The sequence below is a fragment of the Cuculus canorus genome, chromosome 2 (genome assembly GCF_017976375.1).
Source record: "Cuculus canorus isolate bCucCan1 chromosome 2, bCucCan1.pri, whole genome shotgun sequence".
Lineage (NCBI taxonomy): Eukaryota > Metazoa > Chordata > Aves > Cuculiformes > Cuculidae > Cuculus > Cuculus canorus.
Genome location: NC_071402.1, coordinates 46,251,986 through 46,269,729, shown reverse-complemented (window position 1 = coordinate 46,269,729; position 17,744 = coordinate 46,251,986). Strand labels below are relative to the sequence as shown.

The following is a 17,744-nucleotide window of genomic DNA, read 5'->3' as shown; positions in this document are numbered from 1 at the left end:
ACTATGAACACTGAACCCTGAACTCAGGCACAAATACACAGACAACATTGTCCCATGCCTAGCAAAAAAAAAAAGAGATAACTTCTCGACTTGCTATTCTCTTGCCTGCTTCTTGGCAGGTTTACCAAGTATGTAATAATGCACAGAGAAGTAAGTACAGTCACTGGATTCACCACATTCCTCTCTCAACCCAAACTCAACAGCAATAAAGAACCATTTCTGACAATAAAGAGAAGCTTCCAAAGAAGACAGCTATATAAGCCGTAATTCATGAAATTCAGAGCATAGGGTGAAAAAAAAGGGGAGAGGGGAAGAAAAAGGCATCATGTAGTAAAATGATTCAGAATTAAGAACTTACACATATCATGTCACAGTGTAGTTCAATGCTGACTACAACCAGAAAGGTTCACCTAAAATTACTCAGCTGAATCAAAACAACACGAAAATAAAAGGTTCTCCATGTTACAATAAGCCTTATGCCTCTTTGATTAAGAATACTTAACACCACCTAAAATTCTGGAGAAGACATGTGACATTTGTTTCCTTTATTCTTCTCTAGTCACAGCTTTAGCCCTTCCAGCGTGCTGTCTGCCCTGTGGCAGGACCATCCCCGCAAAGAGAGTGGCTGAGCCCATTCCTCCCTGGGGCAGCAGGGACACAGGGAGGCTTCCTCAATGTATGCTGCTGGAAGAGATTAAACACCTGCGACGAGATGAGAAGTGATGGAGAGAGGCAGAAGCAGAGGGCAGGAAAAGTATAATAGTGCCTAAACCTCAGGAAGGATGCCAAAGCTTTCATCAATAAAATTATTAACACTTAATGTTCTGACTCTGGGTTACTGGAAAACTGAGAATTACTGATTCTAGGAATTACTTATTAGTCACATATAAATCATGTATGAAGAAATACAGCATGTGCACTTTTACTTGGGTTTTTTTTGTTGGGAGTGACAAGTACAAACAGGTGCAACATATTTATTAGCCCTGAGAGTTTGCACAAATCCCAACATGCAGCTTTACAACTTGTGATCTGTTTTAATTTTTTTACAGTGTTGGGCAAGGTGCTTGAGCACTGGCATTAGCCATTATGATTTGTGCTAGGCAGAGAAGCTATGTGATAACCTTCAAGTGTAGAGAGTAAATGTGAAGTGTGAAGACCTTTTCAAAAGATGGAGCAAGGCAGAATAAAAAACACACAACCATAACCTTGTCATCTCAAGCAACAAGACATCACTTCGTTTTAGAGACAAGATTTTGGTGGGGGACTCTGGAAGATAACGGTACAATAAAAAATTTAAATTAACTCTATTGAGACTAAGAAATAACATTGAGCATTGATGACTGTGGGAATAAAGTAAGTAGATTTTGTTTCATCCCTGCTTTTTCTTCAGAAGATATAAATTCAGTTTAAGTAGCAAAAGCGCTCTAGAAAATTCCCTGTTTGAACAATTTCAGAATTCAGGTTCCACTTAGTTAACTTTAGAAAAAACAGGTAATCTGAAAGTGTTGGAGGTTATAGCTAACTTCATGCTTTCAGTTAAAGGGGAGAAAATTGCACGCTCCTTGAACACCGAAGATGTTTGTTTGCTAATATTTTACTAATTAATAGTACATTCTGTGGCAAGCAAGCTGTTCATGTATCCTTAGCAAGGATCTTCAGTACTATAAGTGATGAAGACAGTCAAACACATCTGACAATGAAATGGTTTGTATAATCTGTAAAATCAATATCTGACAGTAGTTCATCAACAAATTAGCCAGGACATAAAGACAAGAACCACTCCTCTACATATAAAGAAGAGGTAATAGTTTGTTTTAAAAGCCACTTAAAAGCTGAGAACTTTGAAAATCACTTCAGTTTGATAAGACTATTCCATAAAGGATCTCCATTAAGCAAATGAGGAGCTGGGATTCATTTAAACAAAAGCATCATACACACATTTTAGAAGTGGGCATTCATAACCTGAAGAGATACAACAAGTCCTGCATAAAGCACTGAAGCAATGATCAGATAATCCCACACAGCACTCAACTTCAGTGAGCCCTGGAAGAGGTGGGGCACCCTCTCCTCCTGAAATTACAGCAGGGAGGTATGCAAATCTCTCCCACCTTCAGAGAACAAGGCAAGCAGCATTCCTTCTTCAGGGCTCCCTGAATGCTAACACTTCCAGCTCACATTTCAGCTCAGCCTGTTGGAACTCACTCCCAGACGACCCAGCCAACAAACAGCTGAAAACTATGAAAAGGTGAGAAGAACCAAAACAGTACCACGAAGCTCAGATTTCCACTTCAGCATCTTTGGTAAAGTGGGGTTTTGAAAATACCACCAGAGACACAGACACAGATCTACCCTGCAATGATTTTAGTAAGACGATGAAAGCCCCTGCCCTCAAACACTAGTTTTTCCTGTTAAATAATCCAGCAGACATGTCTCACCTACCAGGCAGGCGTCTGTTTAAACTGGTTTTAATCTCTCTGCTGAATCAGTGGAGAAAATCAGCCAGGATGAACAATCCTCTCCAAAATCGGCTGTCTCCTCTCCAGCTCCAAACAGAGTTTGTATCACTGGTGTGATACTAACTTCTAGACAAGAATTATGATGACACGGCTGAGTTCCTAAATGTTTTTTGTCTTTTTTTTTTTTCTTCCTTCAATCATGGAAAAACAGCTACAGTAGTATAGAAGGGGGAATAGCATAAAAAAATAAAGGAAGCTCTCTGAATGGCTTCTAATGGAGTAGATTTATAAATCTTAGCTAAGATCAGCTGTCTGTTCCATGCTGGAAAACTGCCCAGACTAGCAGTGTCATACCAAGCTGGATTCACCTACTCTGGCACCACTTCTTGGTATTTTGATACTGGTTTAGTTGTTTTGGAGGTGGGGTTCACTATGGTTTTGGAAGAATTTTACAGTGTACTTTTCAATGCCCTCAAGAAAGGCAGGCCTAGAGTGCCTGTGGGAGAGCTATGAGCTTTAGAGAAACAAGCAGAAGGTATTGTAGTTGAAGTGACTATTATTTATAACTTTTTGGAATTCAACAGATTTTTATTATAGCTAATGACAAAATGATCATACTTAATGACCTCAATAATTCTGTTTATATTTAGTAGTGATAGTTGACAAAGACCAGCAAAGCACGGCAGAGAATTTCATGCAACCAATTTCATGTGACTTCTGTGGCTGAACTGCCAGAAGACAGAGCTCAGTTATTAAGATCAGTCCTGCCATTTCCTTGATGAGTATTTTCCCTATACTCTGTAATTCAAATTACTTGTTCAAAACACAGCAGTCTTCTCACAACAGGAATGGGAGAGACAGGGCACAAACAGTATCAAGCAAGAACTAGGGATCTGTTAGCAGGGAAAGTGATCACTAGAGGGACAGAGATGGGAGCAGCAGAGGATATGGGGTCAGGCACAGCAGGATTTAACTGCTGCAAAACACTTTCCTCGAGAAATGACGGTGAAGTCCTCGCTCCCAAAAGCCTGCTATTCCACAATGTCTAGAACATCTAACCCACTGGCAAGTGTGGGTCTCTATCTCCCTCTTCTGTTAATACCACGTAGACTATAACAATGTTGTATTGAAATTAGTTATTTCACAAACTTGAAAAGACAGATGTCCTGCTGTTCTAAGGTTCTTCAACCCTTCTGATCATCTATGTAAGGATTAATATAGTTGCATCTCAAAAATCAAGAGAGCAATCTGGATTCAAAGTCAAAATATTCCAGATGCTGCAAATGCCAGACTAAGTCAAGTGTGTAACGCTTCTTTGATATCCTGGAATTTTTATTTATTTATCTTTAACCATATGAAACCATCTAGGTCAAGATATGAAGTCGTCTATAATACCAATGGAGAGAGAAAGGCATCTTCAGAACACAATTTTTATCCTAAGAAGATGCATCTCTTGTCATTGAATAGACATTATTCCAGACAACCACACTAGACTATTCACGTAAATTTTAGTTGGCTAAGACTGCATTCTAAGATAAATCTCCTCCCCTAAATTCAAATGGTACAATTAAATTTTGATTTACATGACCTAATTATATGCTACTGTTTCCAGAAGAATACCTGGCTCATTCAATGTTCTGAACAGATTTTTTTTTAATTAAACAAGATAGTGAAGTAAAATTATGCCATACACTGCACCACCACTAAGTGAGTTGGTACCATTTGTCATCTTCACTTTAATGTCCGTACCTTGGTTCCCATGTGTGCAATGCCGAATATATTACCTAACATTACTAAGAAGGTCATGGAGATAAAAATCTAAAATAGATCCAAAATACAGCATTACAAGCATTATGAAAAACCTCATGAAGAAATTCACATTCTGTGGTCAGAAGATAAATAAATAGTGAATAAAGCCTGGGGCTCCATGTGTGACAGGATAATAAAGAAACACTGAATGTGCACTGCTGGAGACACAATTCCCTGAACCTTGGCAATAATACAATCAGATTTCCCATGGATTTGAGTCTTGCAGTGAATTAAATTGGATATCCACAGTGCAAGCTCCACCTGGAATGGCTGGTCGAAGCATTTTTTAGTCTGTTTAAGGCATCTCTGTCTAATACTGTGCAAACTAATGCTGGAGACAGAGTGGAAGGAAAGTCTCCTCCCATCCAGTCTCTCCTCCACCTAGCACCTTATTTTCAGGGAACTCATTGGGAGCTTAATTATCTTTTAGTTTGATCTATGAAAAGTATGTAAAATCAGCTAGCAAGTTCCAAAGGTACTTTAGGAGCAAAAGAACTGGGGAAACAATGTAATACCAAAAAATCTTGTTGGCACAAGAGAGGAAGGTAAAGAGATCAAAGAAGGACAGAATTGAGGCCTGCTACTTTTGAATGTTTATCTCAAATGACATCCAGCTGTTAAACAATAAATGTTCTCTCAACAGCACAGGGTAAGTTTTTAAATGGAGTTTGACTGTTCTTTGCTCAGCAGATATATGGTTATTTAATATTATACTAAAATAATCCTAGTAGTCAATCACTCTTGGGAGGCAGGGAGAACAAAATTTGGTTAGTTTTATAGTAGTCTTGAGGAAAGGGCAAAAACTTTATTTCTTTTTTTTTTTCTGTTTGTGGAATACAGTTTCCCTCCTGCTCCTAGAAGAATACCAACCACCAGAAATACAAAGGCTTGTAATATTATTTTAAAAAGCTGATTGAGAAGAGTACTACTGCTCATCAGCCATGAAACCAAACAACACTGAAGTGCAAACACTGACTGTATACTCAGCAGTGTTTTTGGTTTTGGTTGTTTTAGGAGGACTGACTCAAAAACACAAATAGTTCACTGGCAACCAGAAGCCTTGTTAAGGAACAGCTGTCATCTACTAATGAACAAGTTTAGGCATATCTGAGACTCAGAAGAATTGTGAATAAATAAAATACTGTTGTTATTTTTCAACATGTCTAAGCAAATGTCTGGAATAACCTGTGTCATTAACATTCATTTCTACTGCAGCCTTTTGAAAGACAATCAAATAAGTTAATAGAATAATAAATTGGTTTGAAAATCATAAGTTCTAAAAAATATGGCCTGACTCTATAACTGTTACCAATGTAAGCAGTCAAATGATATCTGACTGTTTTAATGAGACTACCTATGTAAATTAGAGCTGTAGGATTGAAACCCAGCATAGAATGGCAGAGAAGATAAACATCTGAAAGGTTAAGCAGCACTTCAGTTATCTGAATCACTGGGATACAGAAGTCTTCTCCTTCCCTGAAGCACACTAGAAGTAAAACCACAAAAGAAGAGAAGGGAAAATGCAGGACAAGATAGTGACAATACAAACTTGCCTTTCTTTTTAATGTCTGACACATTTTAATGTGGGTTTTTTTTTTCCCCAGTCCTCCATTGAACCACAACTTGTTCTAAATTCAAAAGAATCAAGCTCATTACTTCTGTATGAGCTCTGAAACTCTGGACACTGATCTCACGCATCTACAGGAGGAGTTTCTGTAGATTTAGATAATAAAAGAAATGTCCATAGTAGGGCAAACCAGCAGGTATATAAAAAAATCTCAGATTAATACAGTTTATTGCAATGCATCTGAAAATGGTCTACTGCCTGCCACCCTGCCCTGCCTGTTTTATTTCTGAATGACCTCTTCATACTTCCCAAAAGACTTCCCATAATAGACTTTTCTAGGGAATTCCTTAAAATTGATTTCCTCTGTGAGACTGGTAAAGCAATGACAAGCTTCCACTGAGACATCTCATCAGCCCGGGACAGGTGGTCCTATTGCAGAAACAAGGGAGGCCTGATGTCCTGCTACCTCACACATTGGCGTCTTTGGCCCAAAACACCGTGCAAAGCTGTATCTCATTTTTACAATCAGCAAGTAGATATTTTACCACTACAGAATGGATATACAACTGAAGTGATCTCAGACTGGCATCTATCATGTCATTTTTCACAGCTACTAGTCACACTTCCTACTGCATTTTCCCTTCTACAAAATTTCATCAGTTAGAGGAAGTTAAAATTCAAGCACTACATTCAGATTTCACAGCTTTGTGAACAAGTAAATGATTGTGTCGAACCTGAAAACCACTATGAAACTGTATGGTAGACTTATTTTTTTACTATGAACACTTTCTTACCAGGCTAGTGGCAAAAGCAACTGGGCTAAGGTAGCCCTTGTTTAAATCAACAAATACTTTTCACAAAAAAAGGCGAATTATACACCAAAGTAATGGTATGCGATGCCCCATCAGGGACTGCTAATATTTCTAGATAAGGTGAAATGTTACTACAGACAAACTTGACAAATTTTCACAAACTTATTTTCCAAACACACATACATGCATGCTGAGTGTACAACTGTGTTCTCAAGCAGTTCTAATTAAAGCCATGCAGTGGGATTCCATTTTCAACATGGTCTGAATTTGATTACATGTCCACGCTACAAAACCCACAGATTTTCATGAAGATGAGCAGGAATACTAAAGTTCCACTTAAAGTAAAATAAGCGCAGGCAATCTTAATTTGAGAAATATCCAAACACCATTTCTGCATGCTGCAGAGAACTCTCAGGTCTTACCCAAACACACTGCGCAAAAAATGCTCCCTTCACCCATATTTGTCGTTGCAGCAGTTATGATTATAGCCATTGTTTTGTAGTTTTCATGCTTCATATCAACAAATAATTTTCTATTTACAGTAGACAATGTTGTTTCCATTTACAAGAAAATCGGAGTTATCTTATCTGAGACTTTTTGCCAGCTGTTCAAGGACCTGCTGTTATCCTCCTGTTCTAAATGATATTTGACTGTTGAGTTGCTGAGCTTCATTTTCATTTCACTGCTAAAGGAATCAGAGCTGGTTTTCTTTTTTTTTTTCCCTCCCCCTCAAATAGCCAACTACAGCTTGTACTATTGTATAATACAACGAGACCTTGATTTAGAAGCAGTCTAACCCCGCGCTATTATTCTGACCATCCCCTATGGCTACTTAATCAAAACACTGCAACTTGTGACTTTGTCAGTAATTTTGCTCATTTGTCTTTATTATCATTTCAAGAGTATTCAGAATGGAAGGTTAGGTTTGTATAACTAATATTGGTGATGAATGGCAATGATAATGCATTGCATGAAGAACATCCATTAATGTCTAAAATAATATTCTACTGTCTAAAAATAAATTGCAATGCAAAACATTTTCAGAGCTAATTAACAATAATTCAGTCCTACTAAAGTACTGCAACTCTGAAGAGTAAGGACATTTAAGCCAACACACTTGAGGTAGTTAAAGATACTGACTCTGACAGCTACAGTATTGGTTCTACCACTAATTAACTCAAATTTTTAGGTTCTAATAACTTTGAAAGCACTAGCATAAATTGTCCAAACAAACAGCTATGAACTTTGGTTAAAACATCTGATTGCTGAACATAAAAGGTCTGCTCATTCCATCAGCATGCAGCACCTTACACAGCGCATGTATATCCTACAGAAACCCACAGGGAAAAGGAATCTTCCTGGCACAGAAGTGGAACTACTTTAGAGCTGTTAACCTGTCCCTTGAGGAAAAGCATGGGAAGGAAAGCCACAGATGCAGTTTTCCTGAATTTTCACCTTCTCTCTGAACTGTATTTTACCTGCTCTTCACCTCTCTTATTCTCTTCTCCCACAATTCTTTTCCCCCACATTCCTCCTATGTATGTCTACAGCTACAATATGCTCTCAAAGTAGTAACTCCATAAAGCAAAATCAGCAGTGGCTGTGCTTTGCTGTTTATCAGTCTGTCAATAAATATCTCCCATTTTCTTTCTACTCAGAAAAGGAGCGTACCTTTTCCAGTATTTCCTTAGTCAAGACTGAGAATGCATCCTCAATGTTCACATTATCCTTAGCGCTGGTTTCAAAAAAGGGTATTCCATGTTCCCAAGCAAGCTGAAAAACAAATATAAGCAATGGGATGAACAGACTTTAGGAAAAAAGCACTTCATAATACTAATAGCAAGAGATATGCAGGTGCTCTGACAGCTTCTAATATGTTGTATAAACACCGATTAAGTAAATGTCAGCTCAGCAAAGTATTCTATATTCACCCTCAGTTTATAAATTTCAGGTAGCTCTTAAAACATTCTTCTTAAATTTTTACATTTTCCAAACAGCTTTTTTTTACCTGCCTTTACTTGTAAATAATAAGAATAAACTCTAGTGGGTCTATTGTCAATGTTTTGATTTATTTGGAAAACAAACTGTCTCCTAGGCAATTATTTAGAGGAAACTAATGGAGTGCCTGAAGAAAAGCATAGATAAAAATGCAACAAAACCTGTAGAAAAAGAGGCATAATGAAATACAAAAAAAGACATGCTCCTTTTTGCCAGAAAGCGAAGCACAGAGATAATAGGCAAGCAAGAACAGATACGTACGTAAACATATATTATGGTAATAGGACAAGAAAGAAAACACTTAGAAGAACAGGGCAGCATAGATTTTTACATTCGTTGATTTTATCCAGTTTAGCCCTGTTTCCTCATTTCCAGTGTATTTCCCTTACAGATAGCTTAGAGATATGTTGGCATGAGGAAAAAAAAATCAATAAAAATCATAGCTTTTTAAAGTCATAAACTTTTTCTTATTTGTGCAGTTATATGCATGGAGAAAAACAGTTGGATTGTTGTCTCCCCAGGGAGGTGGACAAGATGGGAATAATATCTGCCAGAAAACAACAGTGGGAGAGTCTATGTATTCCCTTTGCAACAGATCTTATCTCGGTACACATCTGGAGAAGATGATACCAGGCAAAAAAAATACCCTACTACTTATAATGTATACAAAATCCTATAATTACTGACCACATAATGATTTATTTGAAAGGTTCTCCATCAGGATAAAAAGTCCGATGTTGGCAGTTATGCCTGCTTTCAATAAGAGCTAGAAGTAACAAATCAAAGCTATACAAAAATTCCAAAATCAGGCACAGAGAACTAGACTTCAAAGTTTTAGTCAAAATGTAATAAAGATTATATTAAAGGTAGAATATAAAGCAAGCAAAACAGTTTATTTTCCAAAAATGCTTTAAGAAAATGTAATTTTGAAAATAAAGATGAGATCTGGACTGTTTCTTAAGACAGACTGTTTCATAAGGGATTCTAAAAGTCCAGCTGACTGCTATGAACTGTTTTCAGTACTGCAGCAACTTGTTACAGAGAGTTAAGATCATTTAGCTATTGGCAAGTGTCAATGCAAAACAATGACACATAATGGTTCACAAAGAAAAACATACGCAATGAAAAATATTGGGCTAATAAAAGTGGATAAAACTGATTTGCAGCTTATAGGGTACACAGAATCAAAGATGAAATATTCCTTTTTATTTTCTGGTGTTAGGTAGCAGATATCTGGAGGCTATCTATGTACAAACTCTAATGAACACAAACAATTTTAATCACAGAATCACAGAAATCATTTGGAAAAATACCGCTCCTTAAAATAGGACTATTGCTCATATGATATGAGGTTGGCCGTGGCTTTGCCCTCACAGATCTTGAAATTCGCCAGTGATGGAGACTCTATAACTTTTATGGCTACATCACCCTTCTAGTGTAAATGGTTCTCATCTCCAACCTGAACTTCCCAAGCCAGGACTTGTGTCTGCTGCTCCTTGCTTTATTGTCTGCCTCTACTGAGAAGAGACCATTTCTGTCATTCCTCTAACGACACTTCATTTGCTGCAGAACAATAACTGCTCCTTAGCCTCCTCTTTACTCAGCTCCCTCAGTTCCCCTCATGGATTACTGGTACTAGATCCCAATCATCTCTGTAGCTGCCTGCTGGACCATCTGTAGTTTCTCAACACCCTTCTTGAAATGGGAGAGACAAAGCTGGACACAATATTCCATGTGGCCTTGCCAGCACTAAGTAGGAGGTGTAATAATCTCCCCAGATCTACCATCCATTGTCCTTCCAATGTAGCCAAGCACACTTTTAATTAATCTTCAGAGAAAAAGATAAAATTTTTTTGAGGGGGGAGAAGGGAGGAGCCCAAGAAGGGTGAATTCAAATATTTCTCAAAGTGAAAAAAAGCTATTGATACAAGAATATACTTTGTAGTGTTAAAATACAATATATAGTTTTCTGAGAGACCAAACTATATAATTACAAAATGAAACAAAAAAAAAGTATAATTTCTCAGCACTGAATTAGTCTGTAAAGTGGCATACCATGCTCACTTAGTTATGACAGATTGTTATAGAAATGCCAACACAGATTATAGGATTCCCAGTGACCCTAGGGGTCTTCTCTGACTTCAAGACTCTGAACAGAGCAATACTTACACCTCATACTCATCGGGTAACATGAAATATGTAAGTATGAATTATTTTGTGGCAGAGTTAGTATTGAACTATTTTCCCTTCTTAATAAGGCTATTGTCTTCTTCGGAGGGAGAGGAGAATTATTAGCTCTCTCTGCTAATGAAATCTTTCAATAGCTGGTTCAGTCAGATTCTTCAGTGTTTGTAAATCACGTTAAAAGAAGAAATAGTATAACTGAAGAGCTGCATTGCCTCAAAACACAGAAGAAATCCAGAAGGCAGACTCATTGGTGAGGAGGTAATGATTTTTTTCTAAAAAAAAAATACTACACTAAGAAAAATTCTGATTGCATGGTTAAGTACACAGAAGTCAGAAAATGTCATGGTTAATATCATATGCAAAACCGTAATACTGCCCTCTTGTGCACATACATCCAGTGACTCCAGATTTTACAGACTGCATTCTTTGAGAGCATACATGTATTTCTCAGTAACCTTATTCCTTGTACACAGACATAGTTCATGAACATTAAGACCGTCTTACATATGAATGATGTACTTTCAAAAGTTTCTATTTGTAATGCTGTTGAAAAGGTGATGCTATTTTCCAAAGTTCCCTAATCTGAGATTATACAATTGGCAAGAAATGATCAGTGTTCCTTTCTTCAAACACAAGACATCCTGCTTGACTCACTATGCCTGAAAGCGTAATAGGAGGGCTCATTCCAAGTTCCAGAAAACAGATACACACAGTCTGCAGTTGCAAAAATTACTGGTATTTAGGACGCGCTCTCCTGTGAAAATTTCTTCTACCATAGCACGGCTCCCAAATTTTCTCACTGGTTCTCAGTGGAGTAATTTGCCATTGCCTTTAAAACAACACTCCCCACTTCACACCATTTTTTTCCCCTGCGCATGGTCAGCAGGTATAAACAATACTGTAGTCTTAGCCGTACGACACATACACATATCTGGGAAAGCTGGATGTTCCCTAAATTTATCTGTCCACTGTTATTTAAGGCTATTCATAGACAATGCAGATCACTGTACACAGGCTGCCAGAACAGTTCCTTATTGTTAGGCTGTAGCAAAAAAACATTGATGGGTGGTACCAGAAAAATTATGCAGAATGTATTATGTATTACATTTTAGTATTCCATATTAAAATAGTACTGTGAAAATGCAGACTCTAAAATATTTTTAGTTTTTAATTCAAAATATAAGACTTCTAGCATAACACCGAAAACTTTTAAAGTACATTTTTAACTTTCAAAATAAAAATCAGTATTCTAAAGAGATCAGCAAGGAGTTAACTTAAACGTATTTCTGCTCATATCTTAAAAGAACCCCAACACCTCAGAGCTCCACAACTGTTCTTCTGGAGCAATTCCTAATAGAATTTTTGGAATTCAGGAGCTTTTTATCACTTTTAGTGTAACAGCTCAACAGTCACATACTAATACACTCAGGAGAACCCAAAGAAAGTACCAGTGATACCTTTTCTCCTTTCTGTTTTGGAACTACACGTTCTGACTCCTTATCACACTTGTTGCCCAGCAGTATTACGTCCACTTCATCACCTGCTTTCTAAAAGAGAACCAGCATTAATAAGCGCCAAGTAAGAAAAAACAAAAACAACAAAAGCTCTTTACCTTCAGCTCACACCAACCTTCAATACTACCTTCAACAGTAAAAGCTAAATTCTGTCCTGACCTTTTCATATGTGGAAATACTTTCCATCAGTTACTTTGATTTGGAGGAAAACAGCAAGATTGTAAAGAGCAGAAAAAAAACACTTCCAAGTGCTCGGCATAATTTTCAATCCCTTTCATAAGATATAAAGTATATGGTGCGTGGGCACCATCTTCTGATGAATTCTCCATCTTCAGGCTTTAAAGTGACTGGAAATGCCCTGAATTCACAGACACTGACCTCCCTAAAGTAATAGGTTCATGGATTAGCATATGAGCCAGGTCTACATCCAGCATTCACAAGTAAAAAGGAAGGAATTTGCTGCACCTGAAAGAGCACCTCTCTGTGCTTCACTGTGGCACACAGACAGTAAAATTACATTCAAAGCGTTGAAACTCAACATAAAAGTTTGATTATACCAAGACACTTGGAAGAAGGCAATAGATTTTTAATGAAGTAGCATTCAAAAACCTCATTGATTTCAAAAGTAAGAAAAATCTAGCTTTTTGACCTTGTCTCCATCCTTCATTCCACTAATCCAGTTACGTACATGATGACTGTGAAATGTACTGGGTGCTTTACATCAGTGTTATTTTAAGATAAACCATTGTAACTATACATGACTGGAATAACGACAAGGAAATGGAACCATTCTGCAATAGCATGTGGAATTTGAAAACTGACATTTGTCACAAAAAACATATTTAAAAACCACTCTGGTGCTTAAATGGAGGAAGCTGAGTGTTTCAATCTAGAGACTAGAGCTAATGTGGTCTGATCCTATGGCTTATATTCTGAAAGTACATGCTCACACAGCTTCTCTGATGACTCAGAAAGCCTGGTCCCAGGCTGCAGATCTTCCTACAATCTTGAAATCTTTTATCCCTGTCAAAGTCTTAATTTTTGTAACTTGGCCGTAAGACAAAATTAGGCACAATCCTCTTTCCCAGAGCCCACACACATGCAGGCAGATATATGTCCCCTTCAGAGAAATGCAAGGAAAAACCTCTATTCATTAAAGGATGAGAGAATCATAATGTTTAGTCTATTTGAACTTCTACAACTAAGTTGCTTCATTTGAGTAGTACAGCAGTAGGCACAATTTATTATTAAGGAACAATATTTAATTTTTTTTAACCTACTCCCATTTTAGAGTCAGCTAATCTCATTTCATACCCTCAGCTGACGTTCAAGATACTGTAGTATTAAAATGAAGTAAGCTCAACATAAGAGTATGAAGTATAGGCCTAAAATAATTACTCAATCTAACCTGGATTAATAGACCAAAATGTCGGCTGTTTCAGAATGCATTGGAGCTTTACTCATTAAGGTCAATCACTCTCCTACATAAAATCACATAAATCAGTCTGTAAAATATGGTAAATAGATAATTTAATCTCATCACAGAATCAACTTTTTTTGAAAGAAGACTGTATGTAGCTGAAAGTTTTACAAGTGACATTTGACTTCACTGTGAAGTAAAAGGCCGAAGGGAAATACTTGCATACCGTATGTATAAAACCATGAAATTCAACCTGTAACTTTATTACTGCACAAACACCACAAATCTTTGCAGTAGAGATGTTCTTTCTAAAGAGCTTCAAATAACAAAATTTAAAGGTGACAGGTACCAGGTAAGTGTATATCAGTATTATCGATCGCTAAGTATTTATTTCAGCAAATAACTATTATTTCTACATCAATATAATGCAATAATGCATTTTCCCTTTGACTGGAGCCTCCACCAAAGCACCGAAAATACTCTTTTTTTAAAGACTTTATCTTGCAGTTTCTTGCTTTTAGAAAACTTAAGATTATAAACCAAAATGATGTCCATCATAAATTCTGAAAACTGATTATGTAGATTAAATCTGAAAACATTTAGTCAGTATGACTAGGCAGAAGTTTGACCATGTGCTCAGTCTGCATAAAAAATGCAGAGGTACACAGATTTGAATTGGCCAAATATATAGCTCGTCAGTGCTTCCAAAAACTCACTGTGTATTTTCATCATCTTTTATTTATAAATAAGCTTTCCAGAAATAAGCTTTCCAGAAATAAGCTTTCCAAACGCAAAATCTATAGCTAAAAAGAGGATAGTTATTTTACAGTTATTAAGATGCTACTATGCAAGTCAGCACTAAGCTAATAGAGTCATTTTTTTCCCATGTCATGGAAAAATATTACTAAAAATTTCATCAATTTCATCAAGGCAAAAAAACTCAACGTTTTTTTTTTTTTTGAGAAGTAAAAAACCAGAAGTATTTTGCTTTGGTATCTCAAAAATACATCCAGATTTTTGGTTCACTCTCTTCAGGTTTTCTTCTGGTTTTAACATTTCAACGTTCATATTTTGCTGAAACTGCAAATAAAAATAATATGAATTTGAAGAAAAACTATATTTTTGAACATCCAAAATGAAAATACGTGCATTATATTTCTCTCAAAAACTTGGAGCTAAGAGATTTATCGAGACTGATCAGGTTTTCTGAAGGACTTGGCAGTGCCGAGAGTCATTAGATTTTGGGAAAAGGGCCTTTCCCCAGTTGGATTCTCTGGCAAAAGAATCCAGCGGCAGAAGCCAGCCTACTGTGACTGGTGGCCACAGGAGGGAGCAGTGCCAAAGCCACAAACATAGCGGTGTCAGGGACTGGACTACGAATTCTGGGACTTTCACACCACAGCACTACAGTGTGCTTTAGTAGCCTGCTTGGGTAGGAGTCATCCATGCATTCCCTTCACTAATTAACGTACTGCTCAACTTTCATCCAGCCCATGCACCTGACCAGGTAAATACCCAACTTGTTGCTTGACTATTGGCTATTAACCAAACTAAAAAATGCAAAAGGGAAAATATTTTGCTCATTCCGTCTGTATGTAATTTTTTTCCCCCTAGATGTCAAGCATTTTTTTCCTGCAGTTCTTCTCATTTTCCAGGGAAACTATTTCACAGAAATGCTGTGAGTTCACGTGAGTATCAAAAGTAGCACAGACACCTTTATTGAAAGAGAACTACACAACATTGGTACTTACAGGTTGCTGGAAGAAACTATCCATTCAATTTTTAAATGGTGCGCACAGACCCTACCATGAATGGCTGGCCTCAACCTCCCCTGCAGCAAATCGACCATGATTACCAGTTCATTCAGATCCCTTATTGTATAAAGCTATCTATCCTGTGACACATCTTACAGGATCACTACCTTGTCCCTCCACCACATTTCCAGTGCACACCTGTGCAGAGCTGCACAATTTGGGACACAAAACACCCATGCAGTGCTACAGGCTTGGGGAAGAATGGCTTGAAAGCTGCCTGGCAGAGAAAGATCTGGGGATGTTAGTCGACAGCCGACTCAACATGAGCCAACAGTTTGCTCAGGTGGTCAAGGCCAACAGCATCTTGGCTTGTATCGAAAACGGTGTAGCCAGCAGGACTAGGGAAATTATTTTCCCCCTGCACCCTGCACTGGTGAGGCTGCACCTTGAGTGCTGTGTTCAGTTTTGAGCCCCTCACTATAAGAAAGACACTGAGGCTCTGGAGCACGCCCAAAGAAGAGCAATGAAACTGGTGAAGGGACTGGAAAACAAGTCTTACAAGGAGTGGCTAAGGAACCGGGGTTGTTTAATCTGGAGGAGGCTGACAGGAGACTTCATTGCCCTCTGTAACTACCTAAAAGGAGGTTGTAGTGAGGTGGGTGTTGGTCTCTTCTCCCAAGCGATAGGTGATAAGACAAGAGGGAATGTGCCAAGCTGCATCAGGGGAAGTTTAGATTGGACATTAGGAAAGATTTCTTCACAGAAAGGGTTATCAGGCACTGGAACAGGCTGCCCAGGGAGGTGGTTGGGTCACCAGTCCTGGAGGTGTTTAAAAGATAGGTAGATGCGGTGCTTGGGCACATGATTTAGTAGTAGACAGGTATGGTTGGAGTTGATTATCTCTAAGTTTTTTTCCAACCTAATGATTCTATGATTTTGATGCTCATTTATTACAGTTTGAAAAGGGTACAGAAGATTGTTAGTAGGTCCAAACAGTGAAATCAAGAACCTATACCTGATAAAGGAACTACGGTAATACTTAATTAGCTGGTATTTGAGGAAGAAATGTAGCATTGATGTAATTGTTCAGATCTGAAGAGGATACACATGGTCATGTAGCAAGATGAAGGCAGAGCTGGGGAAGGCCATAAAGCCAAAAGTATCTTCTTCCTACTCACAAGACAATGACACTAGAAATTGATCCTTTGTATTCATAAAGACTAATTTGTTTAGAATACATTGTCCTCACAGTCTTTCTGGCAGCATCACCGGGCAGTATTCATATTATTATTCCCATATATGTCTTTTCCCATATATTCTTCTAAGTGCCACCTTATGACCTCAGTTAAAAATGCGTAGTTTTCAGGACTTAGGTGGGATTAAACAAATGACAGAATTTGTCTATTAGCTAACTTATACATGACTAGATACAAACCAATTTATCCTCAAACCAGTCTGAGATTAGAAATAAACCAATTTAACAAGAATTTTCAGTTCTAATCAGAGTCATAACAACAAACCCATCTATCAACCAGAACAATTCGTTCCTTCTGGCATCAAGCTTTCCCATCTGAGGAAGAATAAGTTAGAAGAGTTTGAAGTCAAACTAATTTACATTTCTAAAGCAGTTTGCTGTGCTGCTTTTAATTAAGTACGATGCAGAATCACTGAAAGACAGTCCAGTATCCCAACTCTCAGATGCATCAAATGACTAGAACTAGAAAAGGGCACCATGCAAAAACGGCAGCAACACAACACACCCATACATTTCATATCCTGGTTGAGGAGTCATTTCTTCAAATAGTACAAATAGAAAGCAAATGTATTCAAAGAACACTAAATTATGTCACCAAGCCTTGCTACTGCATGAGAAAATGAATTTATCTTCCCCATTCAGAAAATTCCATGCTAGCAGAATTATTAGGAACTGGTAATGCCACCTTCATAGCCACACCAGGAGACTAGCACAATGAAAAACAGTCCAATGTATCTAGGAGAATACTAGGACCTACCATCTATGTCAAAAGTTTTTGGAGACACAGATGTCATGCATTAATCATGGAGTGATTTAGGTTGGCAAAGACTTCTGTAAGTCATCTGGTTCACCATCCTGCTCGAAGACAGGACAACTTCAAAACCAGGTCAGGTTGCTCAAAGTCCTGTTGAATGGATGCTTAATTATCTCCAGATCCTCTCTGGGCACCTGTTTGAGCATTTTCGCGCTCTA

The 17,744-nt window shown here is 37.7% G+C and overlaps 1 protein-coding gene across 2 annotated transcripts in view; it reads right to left on the bottom strand.

Annotated features, from left to right (window-relative positions):
• Nucleotides 1-17,744, bottom strand: part of LOC128851457 (ras-related protein Rab-10-like) — a 31,872-nt gene that overhangs the window by 4,440 nt on the left and 9,688 nt on the right. Inside the window, exons 4-5 of one of the 2 annotated variants that reach the window (XM_054060476.1) lie at nucleotides 12,287-12,376; nucleotides 8,316-8,417 (exon numbers count right to left, since the gene is read on the bottom strand). In XM_054060476.1, coding sequence (XP_053916451.1) covers nucleotides 8,316-8,417; nucleotides 12,287-12,376 — 192 coding nt within the window. The remainder of the gene's footprint in view (nucleotides 1-8,315; nucleotides 8,418-12,286; nucleotides 12,377-17,744) is intronic. The other variant, XM_054060477.1, reaches the window with a different exon arrangement.